At 39.4% G+C, this 25,194-nt stretch overlaps 1 protein-coding gene across 5 annotated transcripts in view; it reads left to right on the top strand.

Annotated features, from left to right (window-relative positions):
* The window catches only part of CADM1 (cell adhesion molecule 1), a 1,905,513-nt gene that overhangs the window by 1,334,892 nt on the left and 545,427 nt on the right, over positions 1 to 25,194 (top strand). For all 5 annotated transcript variants that reach the window (XM_044081147.1, XM_044081146.1, XM_044081145.1 and 2 more), the window contains one exon: positions 8,637 to 8,795. In XM_044081147.1, the coding sequence (XP_043937082.1) occupies positions 8,637 to 8,795 (159 nt within the window). The remainder of the gene's footprint in view (positions 1 to 8,636; positions 8,796 to 25,194) is intronic.

Raw genomic sequence — 25,194 nt, 5'->3', positions numbered from 1 at the left:
TGTTCCTCATCCAGGTTGTCCTGCTTTTCTTTAGCCTGTTTGTTACTGGTGCCAGTTTTGCATAGGCCATGGCTTTACGCATCATTCATGTTTCTTTAAGGGCTGCAAACTGTATGTCCCATATGAGAAGATTTCATATGTTGTTGTCAGCTATATAATTTGTCTCTGGAACACTTACTATATGGATAGTTGAAGTACAGATTAGAGTTACAACTGTCTGCTTTTTATCTTCTATTTCAAACCCTTAGTGTGAATCCCTTATCACTGTGCTGATAGTTCTGCCAGAGCCGCAGGCAACAAAATAGCCCTACACCACAATACCTTATTTCACTTAACTGGTTTTGCTGACGTTACCAATTTCTTAAGCTGGTTCTTTGATGAATCCCCACTTTATGGACCATATTTACAATGCACAAACACACGAGAGTGAAGGAAAAAACATAACAGCTGTCTGTGTCTGATTTGAGACTCAGCAGTGGCCCTTTCTGAGGATCGCATCAGGTTTGGTTCAGGCATGACTAACAGTAGATAAATCTGAGATCTGGGTATAACCAGTGGCTTCATGGCACCTCCCAGAGTAGTGACTCACCAAAAGGTAGAGGTTAATCAGCAGTAGGAGGTGAGCCTTGGTACTCATTTCAGGGAACAGCAGCTTAGCCTTTGGTGGCCTATGTTGACTGTCCCTCACCCAAGGAAGTTGGGAGTTTTTCTTCAAACTGTGCGACTTGCTATCAAACAGGAGAAGTGGATAAGTATAATGCCTTAGAGTGGGTACATGATAGATTTTTAGGTACCCTCTTTTCTACTCTACACCTTTGCCTGACATCCTGCCCTATCAGAAACCTGCAGCAAGAATAAAAGTCTAAAAACTTCTAGAATGAGAGCCACCTGGGAGGTACCACCTGACCAACTTGGGTTAAATTCTTACCCTAGCTTCCTTTTTGGTGCACAAGAAAAGAAGCCTTTTATCAGTTTGTTGCCTATACAAATTTGTTCCAAAATAAACCTTTCTGGTGGTTGTGGTACGGTCCAGTGTTTGTCAGATGGACCTTGTTTGTGCTTTAGACTTCCAAGGGCATGTACCTCCAGTGAAGGACAGCTAAGGAGCCTAGGAGGTGGTATTCTCAGTTTAGTTCTCAGGTTGTTCAGCGAATGCCTATCCATGTTTGAGCTAAGCAGGAATTGTAGAGAGTGAAGATACTTGCCTACCAGGGAGACTGGCTCCAAACCCCCTTCTTAAGCAGAAGCTGTCAGCTGCTGTAGAGTCCCTGATTACACTTTTTCAGTCCTTAGGAATAACAGTGACTATGATCATCCTTTCTCAATCCTTAAGAAGTAACGGTGATTACTTCAAAGTCTTAGTTGGTGTTATCTTGACTGCCTCATATTCATAAGCTGCTGTATTGATGTAGTAGCATGTAAACATGTAGAGCCCACTTATTCAGACGTGATCCTTCCATTTGAGTCATTTTAGCAGATTTCTCATTCAATGCGTCACATCTCTTCTTTGCCTCAGAGCTTTGGGGTGATGGCAGTTTTACCATTCATAAGATTTTATATGAGAATACTACAGTGGACTTTCAGAGTTGAGCCATCTCAAGTTTTGGATCCCATAGCTTTTCATATCAGAACTTCCAAAGCTTGTAAATCTAACTTTAGACTGTTGTTGCACACACTGGATCTGACACCCAAGAATTTACTTTTTTTCTTTACCCAATGAACACTCTCTTGCCATATTTACTCCTTTTCTAAGGTGTGTGTGTGTGTGTGTGTGTGTGTGTGTGTGTGTGTGTGTGTGTGTGCTGGAGTTTCTAATTTTTGTCATGACTTTAAGTCTTTGAAACTATACAAGGCCTTCCTGAAGGGTACGTTCCTTAGCACGTGTCCACTCAGTGATTGTTTTCCCTCCATGGGACCTTATATTCTACCTCTGGTTTTATTCTACCATATAAACCTTGTCTGCATGTCAGAGTTTTTATTTCTCTTGGTAACGTGTCTTGCCCAGTGGCTCCTCTTTTTTCACCCAGATAACATCCCCATTCTTTTCTCTTTCAGATGTGGGACATAGGATCTTCCAGCCAGGGCAAGAACCCTTTGTCCCACTTGCAGTTTGGCTCTTGGGTGCCAATTTATTCCCTTTGAGAGGTGTAAATCAGGTAGTAGGAAGTGTGCCTGTCTCCTCTTCCTCACCCCTCTGTAACAGCTCCTTCTCTCCACAATGTCATGCTAAAGCTCTGCTAGTGCTACTGACTATGAAGACAGACATGCTTATCCCAGTCCCTTGGCCTTGCATACTTTGCAACCTTGAACTCTGCAAGTGCTATAATTAGTGTTCCCTGTAGATGTTTCCCAACCAGCAAGACAGAGGCACCTTTTTTTCTCATGATGGTTGAGCCAATGAGGGCCACTCACTCCATTTCTTCACACCCCACTAACTCCATGCCAGAGTTAAAATATTTATCATGGGAACTCATTTACTGGTATTTACATCAACATCTGAGTTGCATGCATTATTATCCTTGATGTTACTGTTTCGTCTTGTGCAAAGATAGGGTTTACATGCTTATTCATAGTCTGTAGGAATACCACCTTTTTCCCCCTGTAAAGAGGCCAAAGAAGTAGCTGTTGAATCTCACCTTAGAGTCATTTAATCTTCCCACATTTTTCCCATAAAGTTGAATATTTATTGCATTGCACTGATTTTTGTAGACCTCACTTTCAGTGTCTGTAACTCAACTGGTAGTACACTTGCCTCTTCTGCTGGACGATCATAAACCTGTGTCCGACTTCTGCACCAGCTGCTTGGATTTATTTTCCAGTGCGTGCTGACACTGCAGTGCAGCTTTAGTGGATTTCTGTACTTGATAGGATACTGCCCTTCAGATAATAAATGAAAGCAAGCTTCCATCTGCCCACGTTTGTGGTTACTGAGGTGAATCAAAAGGATCTTATGGCAATAGATGAAAGAATGATTATGAAGTCTCTTGACCAAATTATTCGTAGTCTGTAGGAATACCACCTTTTTTCCCCTGTAAAGAGGCCAAAGAAGATGGGGGACCTCAGGCCAATATTGGACTTAAGGCACTTAGACCAATTTGCCAACACTCAAAGTTCTGAATGGTCACGGTTCAGTCCATTCTCCCTCTTTTTGGGAAGAAAGATTGCATGTCCTGGATAGATCTCCAGGATGTCTACTATCACATAAAAATAGACTGATGATCCAGGGAGATACCTTCACATCTGGCTAAATTCAGAGCGCTGCCATTTAGTATTATCGTAGCACGTAGTCTCAATCCTTCAATGGCAGAACAGATATTTCACCAATGGGGCCAGCCATGCTGTAACCTTTTCAATTCTGCAAACAATTTCAAATGCAGCAAGTATTTTGCTATAGCCCCTCCAGAGGCGAAGTCATCTAGAGATGTTCTGATCCATGATCGTCTCCCTGATCTCCTTTGTCCTTAACCGCCATTATTTTTAACAGAAGAGCAAGGTGATTCTCATTGCCCTGTTCTGGCCTTGCCAAGTGTGATTCCCATTCCTTTGGCCTCCTCTGGTATACCGTTCTTGGGTTCTGGATCCTTTTCTGGATCTTATGTCTTACCTCTCTAGGCTATTTCACCTAGATATACAAACCCTACAGTTTGACCTCATGGTTAAGCAGTCAGGGCTTTCTTCCCAGGTTTTACACACCCTTTCATCTTAAAAGGACTCCATTAGGAAGATATACAAGAGTAAATGGAAAAGATTTTTTATCTAGGTCAATGAGTGGCTTGTTAGACCCCCTTATAGCACCCATTCTTGCAGTTTGAGTTTCTGGCCTCCGTTTTCTTTAATGGAGCAAACTACTCTAAAATCAGGCTACAACTGGCTACAGTCTCCAGTTTTCATACAGGCAAAAATTATTTATCTTTGGTCTCCCTTAAGTTAAACGAAGCCTTCCTCAAAGGTACATTTTTACTCAGACCACCTAGCAAGGACCCACCCCTCCTTAGGACTGGACAATTCTTCACCAAGCCTTAACTTGGTCTCCATCTGAAGCTACAAACTTCTAATTTATTTTTTTTGTCCTGGAAAACCATTTTTTAAGTTGCTATTACATCTGTGGACTAGTATCTGAACTGGAAGCTTTGTCTTGCCAGACAACTTAAACCTTTTATAAAGACAGGGTTTCTCTTTGCACCAACATTCCCTTTCTTCCAAAGTAACTTCTGAATTCGCCTTTAACCAGTCTACTAATTTACCAGCTTTCTTCCAGAAATTTTCTAATAAGGGGGAATATATGACTCGTATGTTGGATGAACACACAACTGAGATTCTATCTTCATAGAATAAAAATGTCAGAAAATCAGACCAATTGTTTATTTCATTCTCAAAGACTATTCTGGGACAGTCTATCAAAAGTTACATTAGAGTGTTGGTTCACTGAATGTATTTGTTATATTTATAAACAGAAAGGTTTGAATTTACCAAGACCACCACATGCACATTCCACAAGGCGGTTTCCACTTCCTGTTTTCTATCCAGAACATCTATAGATGACATTTGTGCTGCTGCTGCTTGATCCAGTGCTCATACCTTCATAACTCCTTACAAATTGAATATCCTTTCTAGGAACAGGACAACATTTTTTTTTCTGCCGTACTCCACCATATCTTTCCATAAGACCACCCTGGGATTATACTAGCTGTAAACTCTGTCCTAAGGGCTGAGAAGCAAAGACCACATCAGATACAAAAGTTGTGTACTTAACATAATGATACATCTGTGTTGTCTGTTTTCTTTCTTACTCAGCCTACACACCCTCCTGCTCCCTTCCATTGGTAGAAGACATATATGTGATTTCCTCATATGACCTGGTGGTTTACCCTGTCAACCTTTTCCCTGACTAAGCTCCAGATACTTTTGCTGTCATGCTTCTAACTAATTACAGAACTGCTTCTTTTCTATGCGTTATCAAGGGGGCAAACTCTATCTGAGGCTTGGGAGAAGATTATGGGTAAGGAGAGGACCTTGAGCTGTGGATCCAAAGTCTGAGATATGGCTGAAGTCTCATCTGAGATCAGATCTAAAACCCAATGGTTGAGGAAGGACTAAAACAGACGACACAGATGCATTGTTATGGTGAGTACATAACGTTAGTTTACCTACCATATTTCTTTATGGCATCCAGATATTTCCTGGGTCTTAATTCCTTATCTGAGTGATCTACCAGCTAATAATAGGCAATTGTAGAAAGGACAGAGTTTTTTCACAAAATGACACAGGTTATTAATCCAGGATGTCCTGTAGTAGAGAAATTAATAATGTTTGCCACTTAATTATATTTTCATATTTATATCCATATTTTCATAACTGAATCCTCACATGTTGTGGGAGAAAGGACAATTCATCGGTTGGACTTTTATGTCACTGTACACTGGAGATATTGCTAGTTGTCTGTTAATTATGAAAATAAGCAATATTTCCCAATGTAGGTAATGCTTCAAAAAGCAAGTGACCTACAAACTATTACATGGTACAGAGTGAAAACTTAGATGATACTGAAGAAAACTGTCTTTGATATTTGCACTGTAAGTTGTACAGCTTGATATAGTCAGTGTTATTTATAGTGCTAATTATGCAATTAAGCATATGTTCTCATATTATAAATATCTCAGTAAGCATGCACTCAGAGGAAGTTGTCATTTGAAAGCTTATGACTGGTTAACAAAAGTGTTCTAACAATATATGTCTAGGTAGTATGGTTTCTAACATCTGAAAATTTGTTTGAAAGTTCATCAAAAAATATAATTCTGGGTTTATATGCATTGCAATCTATTATCCAAGTCAGAGTAAAAGGTGACAGAACATTCAGTAAAAACTGCAAGAAAGGCTCAGCCAAGTTAGTCTTCAGTTGTAATACCTTAAACTTCCTGCAGTAATGTGCACCTCCTATGGTAGAGGTCCATGGGATATATGCAAATGACACCTTAAGGACATTTTAATGAATGGTTTGGCAGTGTGACTGCTCAAGCCTTATTTTAGAGGTACAGGGAGTGAATATTCAAGTAAAAGATGTTTGTGTATGAGATTAATTTTCCCACTGCTACTCTTCAGCTGTTTGAAATGAAGCCAGCGTACTTAATCCAGAAGCAGTAATGTCCGAGCTTAACAACACAAAGGTAATTATCATTTGTGGGACAGTGATGGTGTGGGTAGAGTTGCTATCATCAGTTCACTTCCCAGGTAGTGTGCCGTCTCCGAAGAATCCACATATCCTCTCCACATATCCTCCCGTTATCTACATTGGTTTTTACAGTATGTTCTGGTTTCTCTGTAGAGACCATGTTACAAGTGACTTATCTTGATTGCAGCTTGCCTGTTTGGGTTTGTAGTGTTGTGACTGTTTGTTTATCCCACAGTAGACTGCTATCCTGTCTGGGATTAGTTTACAGCCTTTTACCCACTGAACGTTGGAATAAGCTGTTGCTTCCTGTAACCCAGAATTGAATAAAGTGGGTAATTGAGGAATCATTAAATGAAATTAAGCCACACAGCTGTGTCTATTTTGAGTCTGTTTTGGCATAAGTAAATATTATTTGATGCCCTAGATATATAGGTTCATACTATGCTGTTGATTGGGTACACCATTTCTAGCCTAGAAACTAAAATTCCTACTAATTAATACCCTTTACTATGAATACATTTCACTACCCTAATACCCCTTAGTTAATTCTTACTGTAGGATGACCTCAACATTATTAAACACTGTCCGGAGCACACAAAGTCATGAACTGAAATCGATCAGTAAGGAAACAGTAAATATTGCTGCCTAGAGATGAAAAAGGAAATCCTGATGAACCTGTAGATCAGGTACAGTAAATTGCCAAATGAAGCTATCTATATCAGCCAGCTCAGACTTGCGTTGAATAGCAGACTATTGTGTGAAAGCAAGACAATGGTGCAAGGGAAGAATATGATCAGGCAAGGGCTAAGGCTATTGGGGATGTTAATTTGCCTGGTGGGATTGTGGGTTGTGAACTCCAAACTTGAAGGAGGCCGTGCCTTTTTTCATTGTACAAGGCACTCATAAGCCTATATGTATGAATAGATCTATGCATGTTAGGAGACCTTGGAAGGTTGGTGTAATGGTTAAGGTATTCAGCTCACATTCAGAAGGTGTACAGGGTTTAATTATCATCTTTGAAGGAAACAGACTAGGCTTAAAATTGAAGGTGCTACTTCACAGACAAAAGGTATAAGGTTTGATTCTCATCTTTGAGGGAAACTGGCTAGGCTTAAAATGGTCCAGAAGACAGCTAGCTTAGTACTTGTCTATGAACCAGTTGAGAAAATCAGCATCAGTTTATGAGCAGTAATGCGAGTTGTCACGATGGTGCACTTACAGAGGGCAGGCTGAAGTGCTGCAGGTACTGGACATTGCACACCTTGGAGAAAAAAAGGAAGGGAAGGAGACATGAGGCTCTCTGTATATTAAGCATCAGATTTATGGAAGATGACGTAAGCAGGTACTTCAGCCAGGTGAATTTAATGGTGATGATCTGCTAAATTTTGACATGCACATTTAAAGTTTGAGTTCTTTGAAATTAAGCTTTTCTTTAAGGAATTAAAATGTGCAAGATCAAAATGTTAGAATTTTTGTTTTGAATTCAAGTTTAGGATCCTAAGTTCACAATAATGAAAGCTAGTGGCTTTTTACCGCATTTCAGCAACACAAAATGTATGCATAACATTCTGTGTACTTCCATAATCTAACAGTCTGTCGGGTGTGATAAAGTTAAGTTGATGGTGTTAATATATTTAGATTAACCTTTTATTTTTTCTTCATTCATACTCTGTTTACTCACCAACAGTTTATTATTGTGGGAGAGTCACAGCCTACTCTGTATTCACTGTGTACAGTGCAGGGACAAGCATGCTTACTCACACAGCTCACCTGTGGACAATGCTGAAGAACACCATTTCATTTATAGAGGTTAGGGATGTGGGATGTGGGAAGGAATGGGAACATGTTTAAAACGCACACCACTGCAGGGTCAGGGTGGAGGATGTTCATATGACACCCAGAGGGCAACCCTTTCTGAGAACCAAACAGGGCAATGAAGCAATGTAATACAGTAGTTATTTTTTCTTATCTGCCTGCTGTTTCTCTACACTGTGAAAACAGTAATAGCTTTTAATTGAGAAATGGCAGTAGATAACAAAATCATGCAGTCTGTCATTAATGTCTAAATTTTGCATGCACAGCATTTTTATATTGCTGTTTACACAGTTTGCCTATATTCCAAATGTTGGTCATACATATGTATTTATAATACCCACACTAATATGTGATTTTGATAAGTGTTCCTTAGTGTGTGTGTGTGTGTGTGTGTGTGTGTGTGTGTGTGTGTGTGTGTATATATATATATTTGTGTGTGTGTATATGTATATATATATATATATATGTATATATATATATATATATATATTATTTATTTATTTTTTAATTTCCCCTTAACATGATAATCTTACAAACTCCCATTATCTTATTTCCTTCTTTCTTTATGTACCACTTCAGTGCGTTTTTCTCAAGACTGTATAAAGCCGCCTAGAATGTAACCCTTACATTTTTTGCCTGTTGTCACCTACAGGAAAAAAGCTATCAGAGGTGGTAGAAGGCAAGACTGTCACAGTGACGAGTCAGTTATTAATGACGGTTCACAGCGACGATGATGGAGTTCCTATTACCTGTATGGCTGACCACCCAGCAGCCAAAGACCTCCAGGAACAGAGACCTCTTAATGTACTATGTAAGTCTGTGATAATTCATATGCTTAGTTGAATCTCTCTTGTGGTATTTTAATAAAATTGCAGTCATCCTCTGAAAAATGTGTGATGGAAAGCCAACAGAGGAGCTGCATTTCTTGGCATTTGTTTGTGTGTAAGTTAAAACACTCAGCATATAGCTTCACTGTAGCTTTTATCATTTGGTATCTTTCCACTTTAAAAATGTGTCCTTTGTCAAATTGTTATAGAATATGCATTTTGTTTGTCTGCACGGGGTGCTGTTTACCGGAATCACCAGAATCTAGCATCCAGCTGTAAGAATCTCTCTTATTGTGAGCTGACTTTAAAGAGGAATAAATGGTCTAACAAAATATGTATCAAAATACTGTTTAGGAAATGGCAGTTTGCTGGTAGTAAGTGTAGGATTTATGTATTTGGAAATGTGAGTTCCGTAGAGTATTTAAGATAGTTTTATTTTGTGAACACTGCTGTACATCTAACATAAAGGTGCAGTAGGGGACTGTTTCAGGTTTCTCTCAAAAAAATTTGTTTTCTTATTTAGTTTGTTTTGTTCCTTTCATAGCTGACCACAAGCTGCTGCTTCTGAGCACTCAGCCCTTTTGTTCTATGTATCCTACATGCTATAGACTAGACACTGAAGGTGTCAGAGCAGGCTGCTGGCAAACTCTCATCCAACACTACTTTACTTCCCTTGTAGGATGACCATGCTACTTGGGGGCAGTGCTACAATGCCAGACCTGTGGGTGCATGCACTTATTTACCTTTATCTTTCTGCTGTGCATTGCGCTGCTTAGAAAGCCCCCATGCCTGCCTCTTTGCCCATACTGTTCCTGAAGAGTTACGCCATCAAGTACCACCAAGTGGAGTTTTGGCAGAATTACTTCACTGCCACCTTTTCCATAAAGCGAGAGACAGGGATCACTGGTTGAACCCCTCCAGTCCATCAAGCTTTGTTAAAACCAGGGTCATCATTCCTACAGTTATGCTGTGTCCTCCCTGTACCGCAGATCCATTGCTGTTTTCATTTATTTTTTTCTTAAAGCAATATTTCCATTGTATATATGAGATTAGTCTACTGCATTAATGCATAGCAGTTTATAGTTTAAAATGTTACATCAGAGGTGTTAAAAGTAGAGCTGATATGACTGGTATAATTTTCAAAAGCACCTGCATAAGTAATACTAAGTTTCTAAATGGACATTATAAACCATCCAGTCAGTGAATATGTCAAGATCTGACATTGTCAATTTTCATCCATCCTGAACTTATTGAGTTCATATCTGATCCTCGGATCCAGTTTGGCCATTACAATAACTCTTAAATTCTCGAACTAGTGTCTTCCCTACCGTAATGCACCATCACTCTCATTCCTCAGATCTCGTTTGCTGCTGAAATATCTAGACATGGTTGTCTTCAGCTCTCAAACATCACAGTGAGAGCTAAGTACTTTATCTTAATCCCTTCCTAATCTCACTCTATTATTTAAAGCAAAGTAGTATTATCTCCTTCCCTCCCTTTCCATTAATTCTTCATACAGAAACTAGTTTCTTCCCTTTTCTACTGGTACCCAACAGTCCTTGGTAGTTTATTTCCTTCCTTACTATTGTAATATGTGTTGCAGGTTTATAATTTCTACTTTCACTTATGTAGTTGCGGAACATCTACTATAACATTGCCTTTCTGTTGCAGAAACTTCCTCTGTTCCCTACCAGACAAAAAAAAAATGTTTTCAACAAATTAAAATATCAAAGTTTTTGTCTGAGGCATAATTGGGGCTTCAATTCCCCAATTTACAAGATAGACCCGTCAAAAGGTCAAAATCTTTAAACAAAGAGAATAAAAGCATACTAATCTGTATGCTACTGTGCCTTATCTGATCTGATTGGATGCATCAGATCCCAAGTCTTTTGCGATCTGCCAACTTCACTGAAATGAATCAGTTTGTATTTCACATGTGCCGGGCTCCTTGCCAAAGATTACTTGCTCTTGTTTTTGTGAAAGCACAGTTGGTGTTTCAATTCCCCAAATACAAGCTAGACCCTTCAAAAGTTCAAAATCTTCTGATTTTTGTCTCACATACAAGGGCAGTCTGATCAGAAGTGCATTGCTTCTGATCCCTCTTCAGATCCGGTGGTGAATATATCCAATGCAAATATGTTGACATCTTTCCCTTTTCAGATCCGATAGAGGTGTGGTAGGATGCTCTCTGACTGCATCCAGTGCCTTAGAAGTTGTGGTCTATTCTGTTCTGCCCTGGCAGGCCCTACCTTTCAAGACTATCTGCTTCCAATCGTGGGACAGTTTTAGCTTTCGGCCCACACTCCTTTTTTTTATCGGCTCTGATAGTTGTTGCTGAGATCCCAGTTCTGTGTCTGATTCAGTGACTATGGTTCCTTTCTAGGATCCGATATTTCGAGATCTTGTGTCTTCTCCTTTTCTGTCTCTTGTTGTTAGATCATGGGTCTTTGGCTCCTAAACAAAGATAAGAGTTTTTAGGTTCCAGACACTTAATCTACTTTTTGTTGTCCAATTCCTTACAGAATGTCCAGATTTTTTTGCTTCATATTTTGGTCTGTCCATAACCTTTGGAGTTTTCAAGCAATTCATTGAGCATTGAAGTCATTATATAATGACACTCAATAGCATTTTAGACTTTATATTCTTTGGAAAGTATATACTAATACTGAAGTATAGATTTAGATGTTTTCCTATTTTTTTGCAACTTTGTTCAGTTTTCTGGTGTTTAGAGGTTGAGAACTAGGCTAAGAGGTTTTCTGAATCTGGTCTGTTCAGATTCAAGGTTTTGGAGCCACCTTCGGATCCTGGCATCATCATTCAGGCAGACGTGACTGTTACTGAATCCGAGCAGTTTGGCTGTTCTCTCTTCGTGGGATCTTGGACCTTCAACTTTGATGTACAGAGTTTTTAGTCCTGTTAAGGTTGGAAACTTTTCTTCCAGCCACTTTGCATCCACATTTTCTTTGTGTCATTCTTCGCTTCCTGCATTTCATTTGTATCAGAGGAGTGTTTGGATGTTGCCAGGTCAGAATGTTTTCACTGTTTCTTTTTCATCTTTATGCATCTGACGAGCTATCTATATCTATACACATCTATATAGGTTGGTACTAGGCTATTGGCCCTAGGGCCTATACAAGCCTAGCCATAACAATTCTCTGGATATTTTTTCCCCACAATATTTACTTCTCTGGATCCCTGTCTAGCAGGGCGACTGACGTGATCCCGAGTATGGAGATATATATATATATATATATATATATATATATATATATATATATATCTACACACACACACACACACACACACACACAAGGGGGGGGGCTACCAGAGCAGGGTTCCACTTTCTGCCCTTCCATGTGGGCAGACAGATTTGTGGTGTGTTTATGCTTTGGCAGTGTTCACTTTTGGATCGCGAAATTGTTTTACACACTTGCAGTGCTGCAAGGGGATCAGGTCAGGGATTTGCTCAGATCTCTGGCTAGTTTGATTCCAGTGAGTCTCAACCTTTTGAGCCAGATTAACTTTATCTCTAACACTTCTCTCAAACTTCAGAAGGTGTCCCGATGACTATGGTATTTAGCTTTCTCTACTGGAAGATGGCACAGATAAGAGGGTGTTGGTGTTTCTTTGGAGCCCTTACCACCTTTGTTGTCGAGAGTCTCTTCAAGAGGTCTTACTGGTTACTTTTAATCTCATGATGAGAGATATGAAAGTTTTTCCCTCCCCCCTTTTCTTTTCTGAACCTGTGTGATTAAGGAATTTTTAAGCTGCTATTCTAAGACATTTATAGGGGTAGTTTCCCCTGGCATACAGGAGAACGATGATGGTAGACTACATTCTAGCCCATAAGCTACGGGTCTACAGAATTTCTTAACAGAACTGTTTTCAGCCTGTTTGTCTAAATCTGCAGCAGTGTAATGGTCACTTATCCGTGTACATGCGAGCCTGGCTAAATATTAGGAAAATACACTTAAATTCAAATAAGTATTACCACAGGTTATGTATTCCCCTTCTTTCCTACTTCCCATATTTTTAAGCAGAATTTTCGCTGTTCTAACAAGTTAAATGAAAGAAGCAGCACTGATCATTGCAAAGGCTGCCAAGATAAAGAATTCATCCAAAAGGTCTGACCAGACCATTTGTAATTGGGGACTTCAACTCCTGCAATTGCACTGAACCAAGGGCCTAATTTAGTTCTCAGTGTTTTGATGAAGTTAGTTTGTCACACTGTTTTCTGTATATTCACTTAATCTGCCCTTTCCAAACAAGGACTGTTGAGTGTGATCCATGGTTTCTTTTTCAGGATATGAACTGTCACATTCAAGCAGACAAATTATTCAAGGATGGGTTCCATGCAGGTAACAACCAAGTCATCAAAATGGTATGCAGTACCCAAAATTTAATAATTGTTTCTGCAAACATTAAGATCATGGTTACTTGCAATGATCATAGCTTCTTGAGCCAGTGTCCATGAAAGAATTCCTTATTGGATGCTAGCCTGTCAATGGGCAATATTTTCCTTCAAAGTATGAAGAATAACCCAGATATGCAAACAATTCCATTCCTGGTACATGTAGTTTCATTCATTTTTACTTGATTGGCCTTTTATCTTTCCTCGACCCAATACCTTGGTGCCCATGAATGCTTCTCAATTTTTGTGAGGACATCCCCTCTTATGGAGCAAGTAACACAATGCACGTGTCCCATTGAGTCGATTAATATATATCCGTGTCTTGGCAATAAGACCAATGCCTTTGGTGTGTCGGTAGTTCTGTACATCAGTATACAGAGGAAACAAAACTTATCCCCGTGTCAATAGCCCTTTTTGAGTGTGTGACCTGTATCAGAACTACTGATCAATTATTTGTTTCATTTGCACATGTAGTTTGGTAAATCAGTAACCAAAGTAACCTTAGCCATATGGCTTACTGACTGCATCTCTCTTATTCATATCAAATTAGCTTTCACTCTACCAAATCATTTACAGGCTCATGCATCCAGATCCATGGCAACTTCCTTAATCTCTCTTTCCATTCTAGCAAGAACATCCATGGAATGCATTGTATCAGCTACTTGGGCTTCTCTCCAAATCTTTGTTACTCATTCAAAATTGAATTTGGTCACTAGAGGTAGAGCCAGGCATATGGAGCAGGTCCTTCTTTCAACCTCACAAATGGTCTGTCTACAACAAAGTGGACGATACAGTGGGGCAGAGCTTAGTATTGTCACCTCATAGTAAGACGTTCAGTGGTTCAGTTCTCATCTGTGATGCCTTCTATATGGGTCTACATGTTCTCCCTGCATTTGCATGAGTTTCCTCTGGGTGCTGTGGTTTCCACCCACATTCCAGAGACATGCGTCTGGAGTTTATCTCTCTGGGCCTCATCTGAAAATGTGTTCTGTCCCACTCAAATTTCCCTGCTAAATAAATGTTAAATGAAATAAATGAAATGATTTCTCAGATGATAGGACTAGTTTAACTGCAGTCTTCTTGTATCCTACCTGAACAACAAGAACAGTAACTACTTTACAGTGATCCTCCCAAAGGGGGATTCACTGAGAGACTCTGTACTACACCCCCCCCACCAGTCTTCTCAATGCTCTCATACAGCTTCCTTAAATCCCAAATTCCTTTAGTACAAATCTTGATGGAATAACATGGTAATCCTCTTTGGAGCCTGCTAGCTTCATCAAACTGTTTTTCAGTCTGTGGGCAAAATCATTCTCATTTCACCCAGATGTCTCTAATCCCCAATGGGAAGTGTGATTTCTTGAGTTGTCCTCCAGTTCTCCTTTTCCTTCCAGACCTTTATCTTCCCGTTAGTCTTTTACTATGGAACTCCACAGAAGCAAAGGGAGAAGGCATATTTTTATGGATATATCAGATTCAGATTCTTTCTCCGCTCCAATTAATTCTCTTTGTAGTTATTTATAGCGAGATCTTTTTTTGAAGGTGTTACTTTATCAATTTTTAAAAGGACAACTTGCAGTAATTTCTACTTTTAGACAGGATTTCAGAATTCTTCCCTGGTATCCACCAACTGTGAGAATTATTTTTAAAACTTTTCCATTTGCTCAGATTTCCCTTATACGGCTCTCTCTACACCATGGGATTGTAATTTGTTGCTGTAAACTTTAATATATATTCCCTTTGTATACTGCATTCCTATATCACAAAAAAACTATTTCTTGCATCCTTCCATATTTCCTTTTCAGGAAGGATAGTATCACGTTGGGAACAACCTTTCTTTCTTTCCTGTCTAAGGTACTGCAAGATTTTTTAAACAGGAGCAAATACATGTCGCATTCATCAATTGTTCCTAGACGATTACATTCATGACTACACAGTACATAAGATATTAGAAGTCAGATCAACTCTTCATCTTCATTGAACAGAATAAGTTTGGCTAATAGGTCACTAAGGTGGTCGTAGCCAGTTGATTTGACAGTTTACAGTTCACTATTTTTCCAGTCAAAATTTTCTGTGGCCAATATAAATATAGCTGGTTTGTGGTGAAATCCTTAGCCTTCATCTTTCATTACAACTGAACCCAACGTCCAATAGAATTACAGTCTTTGGATCAGTTGTGTTCAGGAATATCTTTCCTTGGAGTCCACCCAACAGTTCAGAAAACTGGGGATTCTGACCCATAAATTGAGGATGAATGAAAACAGACATCAGGTGAAGAAGTTGTATACTTACCATAATGTTCCATCTGTGTTGTCCATTTCGTTCATCCTCCTCTCCCCACCCACCAACCCCCATCCCTTTCTAATATCTGACCTTTGGAGAGTGAGACACTTCAAGGACACTACTGTACTTCATGTGAGTTTTAAATATGGTATTCCCATGTGTTTCTTTTCACATCTGGCTTCTGGAGGAACACAGTTTTATAGATAAACTATGTCCTTTGTATTTGAAATCCCTTAATAGTTATTACTTTATGGTCGTCTTGTCAAGCTGCAAACAAAATCTGAGGAATGAGAGGGACGGTGCTCGAGAGTTTGAGGCCATGAGCTAATGTAATGTAATGTCAGATTCGAGGTTTGGATCTGGATCTCATAAGTTGAGGATAAATGAAAATGGACAACACCGATTAAATACATAACTTCCTTTTTTTTTTTTTTTTTTTTTTTTGCACACAGATGAAAGTAATCAGTTAAATATTTGGAATTATTATAAAGAAATCTTACTTGAAGAATCCCTTCCTTCATGTGTAATGATTACTTTTTAGGACTACAAACATTCATCACCTTGGAGTCTAAAGCATAGAATTATACAAGGTTAATTACCTTTTGTCTTTAGGTGCCTAAAAGATGAGGTATTGAGATCCCTTACGGTACTTGAGCTTTGCTTAAATGAAATAACTTGCATAAACAAAAGCATGAATAGTAATGTAAGGGTGAATAAGAACTGTTAAGACACTCACATTTATTAACACTGTTATTAAATATTATTATCTTAATCTCAGTCTTTGGAATAAACTTCCTCCACATATTAGATTTTTAGAGAGAATTTTGAAAATTATGACTGAAGTCCAATCACTGGATAGGTCTCTGAGAAACTTAAAGGAGTGTGTTCCTTGATAGTTTTTGATTTTGAATATGGGTCCCTGTGAGCCTCTGAACTTGAAAGCAGAGTTTGAAACGAGTGTCTGACTTCTCGAAAGCTGTCTGTTCTGGTCATGCATAAGGATAACTGTGAGGCAAAACTGTTTATTAAACTGGTAAAAGGTGATTTAACTTAGTTTGAAGTGCATTTTTTTTTTATCAACTTTTCATACTTGACTATATATGTAAACTGCGATCTGAAGTAGGTGACTTCATTTGATCTTCAACCTATGGGTTATGGATCCATATCGGATCCTACTCGGCCACATATCCAGCATCTGATCCGAGCTCAAAACTCCTCCCCTTAAAAGCCCCTGTCTCCTTCTTACCCTCAGATCTCATTTGCCACTGAAAAGTAAGCATTGTGGTCTGAGCTGTTAGCAGTTATTTGGGTGAGTGGATGTTTTTGAGCTAATTTCTCTCTCTTGATCCTTTTCTATCTCCCCATCCTGCCCTTCCTGCATGCGAACAACTGGATGTGCTTGATCAACCTCCAGGATTCGTACTATCATATCAAGATGGACAGGTGCTCTCGGAGGTTCCTCTGCTTCGGCTAGGAGCCAATCATGATCAGTTCAGAGCTGTTCCCTTTGGTTTCACAACAGCCCCCAGGGTGTTCACCAGGGTGATGGCAGTAGTAGCGGCTCACCTGAGGCTTCAGGGTATTCAGATTTTTCCTTACCTGGACAACTGGCTCCTCGCTCCCCCTTCCAAGCATCAACTTTACCAAACCAGAGATTTACTTCCTTCTAGCACAGAGGTTGGGCATCACCATCAATCTCAGCAAGTCATTGCTGATCCTAGTTCTGACCTTAGACTTCATTGTGGCTTGATTGGACACTCTCCAAACAAAAGCTTTCTTCACTCCAGATAGGATACACAACCTGAAGATGCATGTTCTCTATGTCCTAAAAAGGTCAGTCTGTGACAGCAGAAGCAGTACTGTGGGCGTCTGGGTCCATGGTCGCCACTATCAATCTGCTACCCTTGGTGCGCCTTCACATGCGGATCCTTCAGTGGATTCTGGTATTTCAATGGTCCTTGTTAGACCTGCCATTGTTTTATCCTGTTCAAATCTCTTGAGTATGCAGGGACTCTCTTCGATGGTGGATTCATTCCCTGGACCTAGTCCAAAGACGTCCCTTTCTCCCGTCATTCCTCAAGGCCATGGTGACTACGGACACCTCACAGTAAGGGTGGGGATCACTGCTTGGGAAGGATAGTCCAAGGCATTTGGTCCCCATCCCAGACCAGTTTGCATATCAACATCCTGGAGATGAGGGCGGTGCTTCTTGCATTGCAAGACCCTTCATGCCCATCTTCCCTTATGGACAGTTGCTATCCAAACAGACAACATGTCGGTTGTCTGGTACATTTAACAAATGGGGGAACCAGATCTTATCCCCTTTGTTGCAAAGCCAGTGAAAATGTGGGAATGGGTGATCTCCACTGGCCGATTTCTGGTGGCAACGCACATTCTGGGACGGTCATTAATTCAAGCAGACAGACTCAGCAGATCTGTCCTGATGCCTTACGAGTGGTCTCTGAATCCTTCAGTGATGGAACAGATCTTTCAAAAGTAGGGTCAGCCTTGTGATCTAGTCGCATCTCCTTACAAAGCAAAATGCATCAAGTTCTTTACTCTGAACTCCCCTCAGAGGGAAGCCCCCAGAGATGCTCTAATTCATGCTTGGCCTCCCCAGTCTTCTGTATGCTTATCCTCATCTACCCTCGATACCAAAATATTTTCAGAAAGCTCACAGGTTTGGGAGCTTCGTGATACTCCTTGCTCCATTCTGGCTCCACCAAGTCTGGTTTCCCCTCTCTATGGTCTCATCTAGTAGCTCCACTATGGACGTTGGATCCAGTTCTGGATCTCATTTCTCATTCCTCCGAAATTCTCCATCCGGACCCAGACAGTCTGAAACTCACAGCTTGGCTGCACCAGTTCCCATGATTATTAGGACTCCTGGTTTATCTTCTCCCATTAAAAGCATTCTGGTGGCGGTTCATAAGTCTTCTATCAGGAGGTTATACTGTAGCAAGTGGCAATGCTTTATTGTATGGGCTTTGCGGTGTGCGTTGGATCCCTTTATTGCTCCAGTTTCTGCGGTGTTAGAATTTTTGTGGGGATTTTTCAACAGAGCGCTAGTTCATCCACAGTTAAAGTCCAAATGACTGCAATTTCTAACTTTCATGTGGGGGAAAATATGACTTTTTGCTTCTTCTAAACTTTGCAAAACTCTTTAAGGGTACCTTTCTTCTGAGACCCCGAGTAAAGGTCCTACTCCTCCGTGGGATGTTACATTAGTGCTTCAGGCCTTAGTCTCACCCCCCTTTAAACCTGCAGCTTTGGTAGATTTGCAGTTTCTGTCTTGGAAGACAGCATTTTTAGTTGCCATTACTTCAGCCAGGAGAGTGTCAGAACTTCAGGCACTGTCAATCAAGGTTCCTTATATGATTTTTCATAAGGATAGAGTGTCTCTGTGTACTAACCCATCCTTTCTTCCTAAGGTAGCATCAGAAGCCAGTATTAACCAGATGATCAGTCTCCCAGTCTTTCCAAATTTTCAAATATGGGAGAATACAAAATACACTTCTTGGATGTACATAAAGAATTATGATTCTATTTGCATAGGACAAAATCCTTTCATAAATCTGTCCGTTTCATTTCTTACTCAAAACCCTTTTTAGGGAAACCATTCTCCAAAGTTACTATTGCCCGCTGGATATCAGAGTGTAATATTCAGGCGTATTCTGTCAGGAGAATTTCCCTGCCAGGCCAGGTAAAAGCACACACTACCAGATCTATGGCTGCTTCAGCAGCTTTTTGGTCCAGAGTGTCATTGAATGATATCTGTTCTGCGGCTACTTGCTCCTCATCTCATACTTTCATTTCACATTACAAACTGGACATTGTATCCAGGAACATTGCATCCTTTGGCTCCACTGTGCTCCGGAGTATCCTTCCATGAGGGCCTCTCAGGTGTCTAGTAGCTGGGGATTCTGTTCCACAGGTTGAAGATCAAATGAAGTCAGCTACTTCAGATAAAGAAGTTATGTACTCACCATAACATTCTATCTGAGTAGTTGTACTTCACTTGTCTTCAGCCATTCTCCCCTCCTTTCCCCTACCTTGTCTGACTTGTTTGGGGATAATATAGATGTAGAAGTTGGACACCTTCAAAACGTACTTTATCCTGCTCATTGATAGGCTTTTCTTACAGTGACAAGGTCTTGTTGGGTCGGGTGTAACAGGTTGAGCAGCAAACTCAATCTGAAGGGAGGACGGAGACTGGGATTATGGGTAAGGGGAGGAGCTTTGAGCTTTGATCAGATGCTGGATATGCGGCCGAGTCAGATCTGATACGGATCCATAACCCACAGGTTTGAAGACAAATGAAGTTCAACTACTCAGATGGAACGTGATGGTGAGTACATAACTTCTTTTTTTACAACATTGTGAGGTGTGTCTTTGTAAGTTTGGCTTTTTAGAGTTTGTATTTTTGGGTGAAGTAGGAGTGTTAAATTATTAAAATGTGGCATCTCTTTCTGCAATAAATGGGATGATAAACTGATTTCTGGGGATTGCCGCTTGTTTGAACCTAAGATTTCTAAAGGCTAGAGCATGGATTTTCAGCAGCATCAGTTAAGTAAACAATAAGGCATATGGTGGGGAGAGGATGGTGCAAATATTACTGCACACCCAGGGGTTATTGTGATTCACCAGCCCAAAGGGAAAATAGTCCCTGGGTGTGTGATATTGTCTGTACTGTCTCACCCCAGGTGCCTTATTGAACTTAAAACAATTTTTGTGCAGTTTAAATATTATGGTATTTTATGTATTTAAACATAAAATAATTGCTATAGTGCATTTCAGCTAAGTGTTGTGCAAGGTTCTAACTTTTTATCTTTGTGAAATTTTGATTTTTTTTCAGGAAAGTTATTTTAGAGATTCCTTTATCTGGATCTCAACTGGGAAAATGTAGTGTCTTAGTTAAGATGTCAAGGATCTTTAAAATGTATGTTCAAAATGTGTGCTCATAAATATGCTTTGGTAGAGAAGAGTGCTTGCCAGTTTTAGCTTATTAATTGTTATACAGTGTTATGTTTTAAATGTGTGGAATTTTAAAATGAAATTTTCAGAACCAGTAATTTGGGGACACTTCTGGCAAACTGCTTGATGCCAGTGCACACTTTCATTTCTAAATATTTTGCAGTATTTTTTTGTAAATTACAGTTTGAAGAAAAGTTATAAAACTCAGTGTTATGCTTCAAGTTTTGATAATTCATAGATGGTGTGTTGAAGATTTTGTGCTCAATGTTTTGCAAAGTTGTAAACATTTTTGAAAATAATGTTAAAAACATGTGTCTCCATATTTTGTTAGATTTCTAGTACAGTGGGTAATATTTTTATTTATGGTCCCCCTTTTTCCATTTTTGAAGAAATTTTTATTGATTTTTTTGAGGTATGTGGAAATTTATTGTAGTTTTGTTTGCTAGACAGAGTACAGATGAGAGTAAAATGATAGGCAATGACATTTTGAAACTTATGAGGGAGAAAGTGTGAAAATGCACTACTTTTGCATAGCTGTACTTCTGAAATAATTTGGTTGCTCACACTTACTAGATTAAATTTTGAATTGAATTGACTATCATGGCTTTGATTAGATTCATTATTAAATGAAACTTTTCTTTTGGTTTGACTGTCTGGCTTCAGACAGAAAGCATCTTCTTTTCAGCAGTTAACTACAGCAGCACTGATTTCAGTTTGAAAACTTGGAGGGAACAGTTAATAACTGATTCTGCGTATTAAATTACCTTTTTGTTCATTATTGTATTTAATGTCAGAGTACTACTTGCAGTCCTCTGCTTACATTGTAATGAAATGCAGATGTTCTAAACTTTAACTGGATTAATTGTTGAATTTATGAAATTGTATATGGTTATACATATTTTTTCAGGTTTTATTAAAAAAAAAAAAAAAAAAAAAAAACTGCTGGAGGATAAATAAGAATTGGGCTGTCTTTTTTCCTGCCATGGAAGCAGTATGGTAAAACATGTCCAGCTTGTCAGCTCTTTCAGGTACAATGCCCTGGTTTGCTTTTCATGCTAAAAGCTGCATATCCTTGGATGTATGACTGAAGGAAATGTAAATATTTTACTGTTCCCAAGAAACTGATGTGATTGTGCACTAATTCCCATGATTCATTAAGTATGCAGTGTAAAAGCTACCGCTGATAAGTTTCTGAACTGCCTCCACTGTTGTAAGTTTGCATCATGCCGTTTATTTCTCTTGTGTCCTCAGAAAAGCTTGCTTGGCTGATAGGACAGCCTTGTCATCAAATTATGGTTTCTTCAGGTTTTCTCCAGCTACCTTGGTGAACAAGTCAAGAGTGCAGTTAAGGAGACTAACTACATTCATTTTGTGACACTATTACCTCTGAGGCAGGGATAAAAATGTAATTTGCATATAAACATGTTTGATTAGTTGGTTTCATGTAGGCATTAGATGGATTTGTCCAGTGTTGTAGAGGTCATGATATTTATACTCGGGGAACATACTTCCTTTGTGTTTTCAGATGTTTTTTTTTCTCTCTTTTTTGCCATGTAACCATTTTTCTCTAGTCTTCTTTCCATTCCAAAAAGCACTAGGACTGGTGGCAAATTTTCACACTACTAATGCACATTAGTTAAATGTTCAAACAATTTCCGATTAAGAGTTATTTTGTAGACAAGTTTTACTTTTTACCCATTTCAAAATGTAGATTTGCAAGAGTGTTTTAGGTCAGAAACTGACACCTTGGTGGAATTCATTTATGACTTTAAGCTCCAAATCAGTTGTGGAGAACAGTGTTTGCAGAATGGAATATTATGCTTTGACAGGACTTCTAGATTATGGCCTAAACTTGATGGCCAGACTTGTTGCTTTTGCCATCATTGCTTTTGTAAACCAGAGGGTCGTCTTCTTGTGGCCTGCATAAATTGATGTTGAATACTGCAGGACATGCCGTCTTTGGCACTGTTGGCTGTTGTTCAACTTGAAATTTTTTAGATGTGACCGTATCTGTCCATTTTATTGTTAGTCCTTAATGCATTTCCTAGTATGCAGATAAATTCTGAACTCAAATGACTTGATCGTATTGACCTTTTTAGCTGATTTCAGTATTTATTTTAGAGTTGGGTTATGAGTAACTGGATTGTTACTGGTTTTAATTTTAGGGGATGCAAATCTACATTTTTTTATGGATTGCTTGCTATCTTCCTTTCTCCACCCCAATGTTTGATTATTTGTGTCACTGCACATTAATTCAAGATCTGTTGTAGAGATTTCAATTAGTAGTCCTTGGAAGTATCATTTTTGGAAGACAGTCTGCGAAGGCACAATAAAACTTTTCTTTCTGAATGACTACCTTTGAGCATTCATCATTTTGTTTCTCTTTACCAGTCTAGAGCCTTAAGTACTGTTGCAGTACATGTCTTAAATGGCAAAGTCTCATAGAGCAGAATTTAGGAGGTGTCCTCCTTCATGTTATGTCTGGTGCTGTATTTAAAAGGCTAGTATTTCCCAATGCCACATAAGGGAAAACTGATAATGGGAAGGAGTCCTCCCTGCCTTAGTCCAGTACCACTTTAGTGTGTAATACAAGGTTCATTATACATGTCAGGCATTATAGATGATGTGGTTGGTTTCCGCAAACCTTACATTTATCATGGAAACATGGATGAATGAAAGCATATGCCCATGCCTGGCTTTTTGCCTCCATCCAGGTTACATGGTTATCCATATTCCTAGAACTGTTCACCTGAGTGATGTGGGAGTGGCCATTTGTTTCTGTTGTAGTTTATAACTCTCTGAATGTCATGTTGGTAAGGTCATATGCATTGAATAAGTACTAGCAGTGGGTGTAAATTCCAGACATCTCTGCTTATACTGTCCACCAGGTTATTTGGGGGGTTTTGGCAACCTTATCCATGGGGTCAGCAAGACAGTTATTGGTGACTTTACTGTGTGGGTAAATGATGAGACCTGTGACCTTGCTAGGGTGCTCCTGAAATTAATGCTAGCCTTTGGATTTATTCAGTTTTGTCTATTTATAAGCTTGGTGACTCATGAGACTTTGTCTTCCATATTGGCTTAGAAACCACCTGATAGTAGAATCAGTTTCATGGTGCATTCAAGTTTTAGTGCACTTCAGCCTGGTTGTCCCACTAAGTCTGCCCCAAATTCTGTGATAGATAAATACAAAGACCTATTTCCTCCTATTCTCTAGCCTGTTAATGAATGTTTGAATGAGGGGATGAGTGCTAATATTCCAGACAAGCTGCTTAAGGGTTATAATCAAGTTGTTTTAAGTGCAGTGGATTCAATTTTGCCATTGAGTGTACACTTTTGACTTGTTTTGATGTGACCTGTGGTTTGACCATGAACTGTACTCCCTATGTAGGCAGAGGAGGGGGCTGTAAAAAAAAAAAAATGGGTGTGCCTATTTAAGGACAAGTTTATGTTGTATGAGCACTCTGCTCAATCCCAGGCTCTCTAAAATGAGTCCTCTTGCTCTTTCATGAGAACCCTGGTTTCTGTTCTATCAACCTGCTACACTTTCACGCTGGTGGGCTGTGCACCCCAGTCTGCCTTATTTTCCCCTAGTGTTTTTCTGCAGTTGAATGCAAGGAGCTTGGCTCATTTTATGCTGATAATGTTGATGTGATCAAGAGCTTCAACTTTGCCAAGTATGTATGAGTGCATTCAGTTGTCTGATGTGAGTAACTTGCTTTGGCAATGGACTGTGTTTGATTTTACTGATTATGACAACTTTATGGACACTGTTTCAGCTATGGATTCATCTGAGTATGATTTGAATCAGGAGCTATGGGACTGATTAAAAATGTCTTATTATTGGCCTATTAACTCTTCATATTGCTCATTCATTTTTGAGGGTGGGAATATTCCTGAAGATCTTAAAGGCGGTGGCCCTGATGCTCATAAACCCTCACTGGTACTTCTGTAAAAGTTGTATCATCCTGGTTCTTTGTGACCTGCAGTGGCTGTCAGTTGTGACTTGTTCACCATTATTTGCATTCTGTCTATCTGGAAGAGCTGTTGTGACACTAGATAGCTTTTGTCATCCGGGGTAGAGCTGCTAACCATTACTAAGGTACAGTGGGAAGAATCTGTGCATAATTTTCACACCTTGCTCCCACTCTCTGGAATAAGCTTCATTGCCGAATTCAGGCATGTGAAGCAGAGCCTACCTTTCGGGGGTTACCTGCAATCCCATCATTTTGGAAGTGCCTGTTGTGAGCCAAGTATAGGAATTTATATTAATTTTCAATTTCCCCTTTTTAATAGCTTCAGTGGTAACTGTACTCATGAATTTTATGGCATTTGTATTTTTATAAATCTTTTGACTTTGGCTTACAAGGTGGCTGAAATGTGCAGAACTAGTCTCTTATGTGGTTTACAGTGTTTTTATTGTAGATAAGTAATGAACTTCAGACACCAAATAAATAAATCTTCACACATTTCTTCCAGTTTAGACCCAAGTGGTAGTGGATCCCCAGCAGTTATCTCTCTGCTCCAGGGTGTTGGAATCTCCCATTGCCTGGGTATTTAGCTGGTGCAGGCTTTGTGATTGGCATGGTCCTGGGGAGGGGTTCCTCTGGACATCAGGCCAAGAATCCATATTCTTGCCAAATTAATTTATTCCCCAAGAGTCTCTCCTAGAATATTCAGAGAGAGAGAGGGAGTCACAAGATCACATACAAGAG

The sequence above is a fragment of the Protopterus annectens genome, chromosome 8.part0, assembly GCF_019279795.1.
Source record: "Protopterus annectens isolate FY-2018-M chromosome 8.part0, PAN1.0, whole genome shotgun sequence".
Lineage (NCBI taxonomy): Eukaryota > Metazoa > Chordata > Ceratodontiformes > Protopteridae > Protopterus > Protopterus annectens.
The sequence above is the reverse complement of the archived record's forward strand: the minus strand, read 5'-3'. Positions and strand labels throughout refer to the sequence as shown.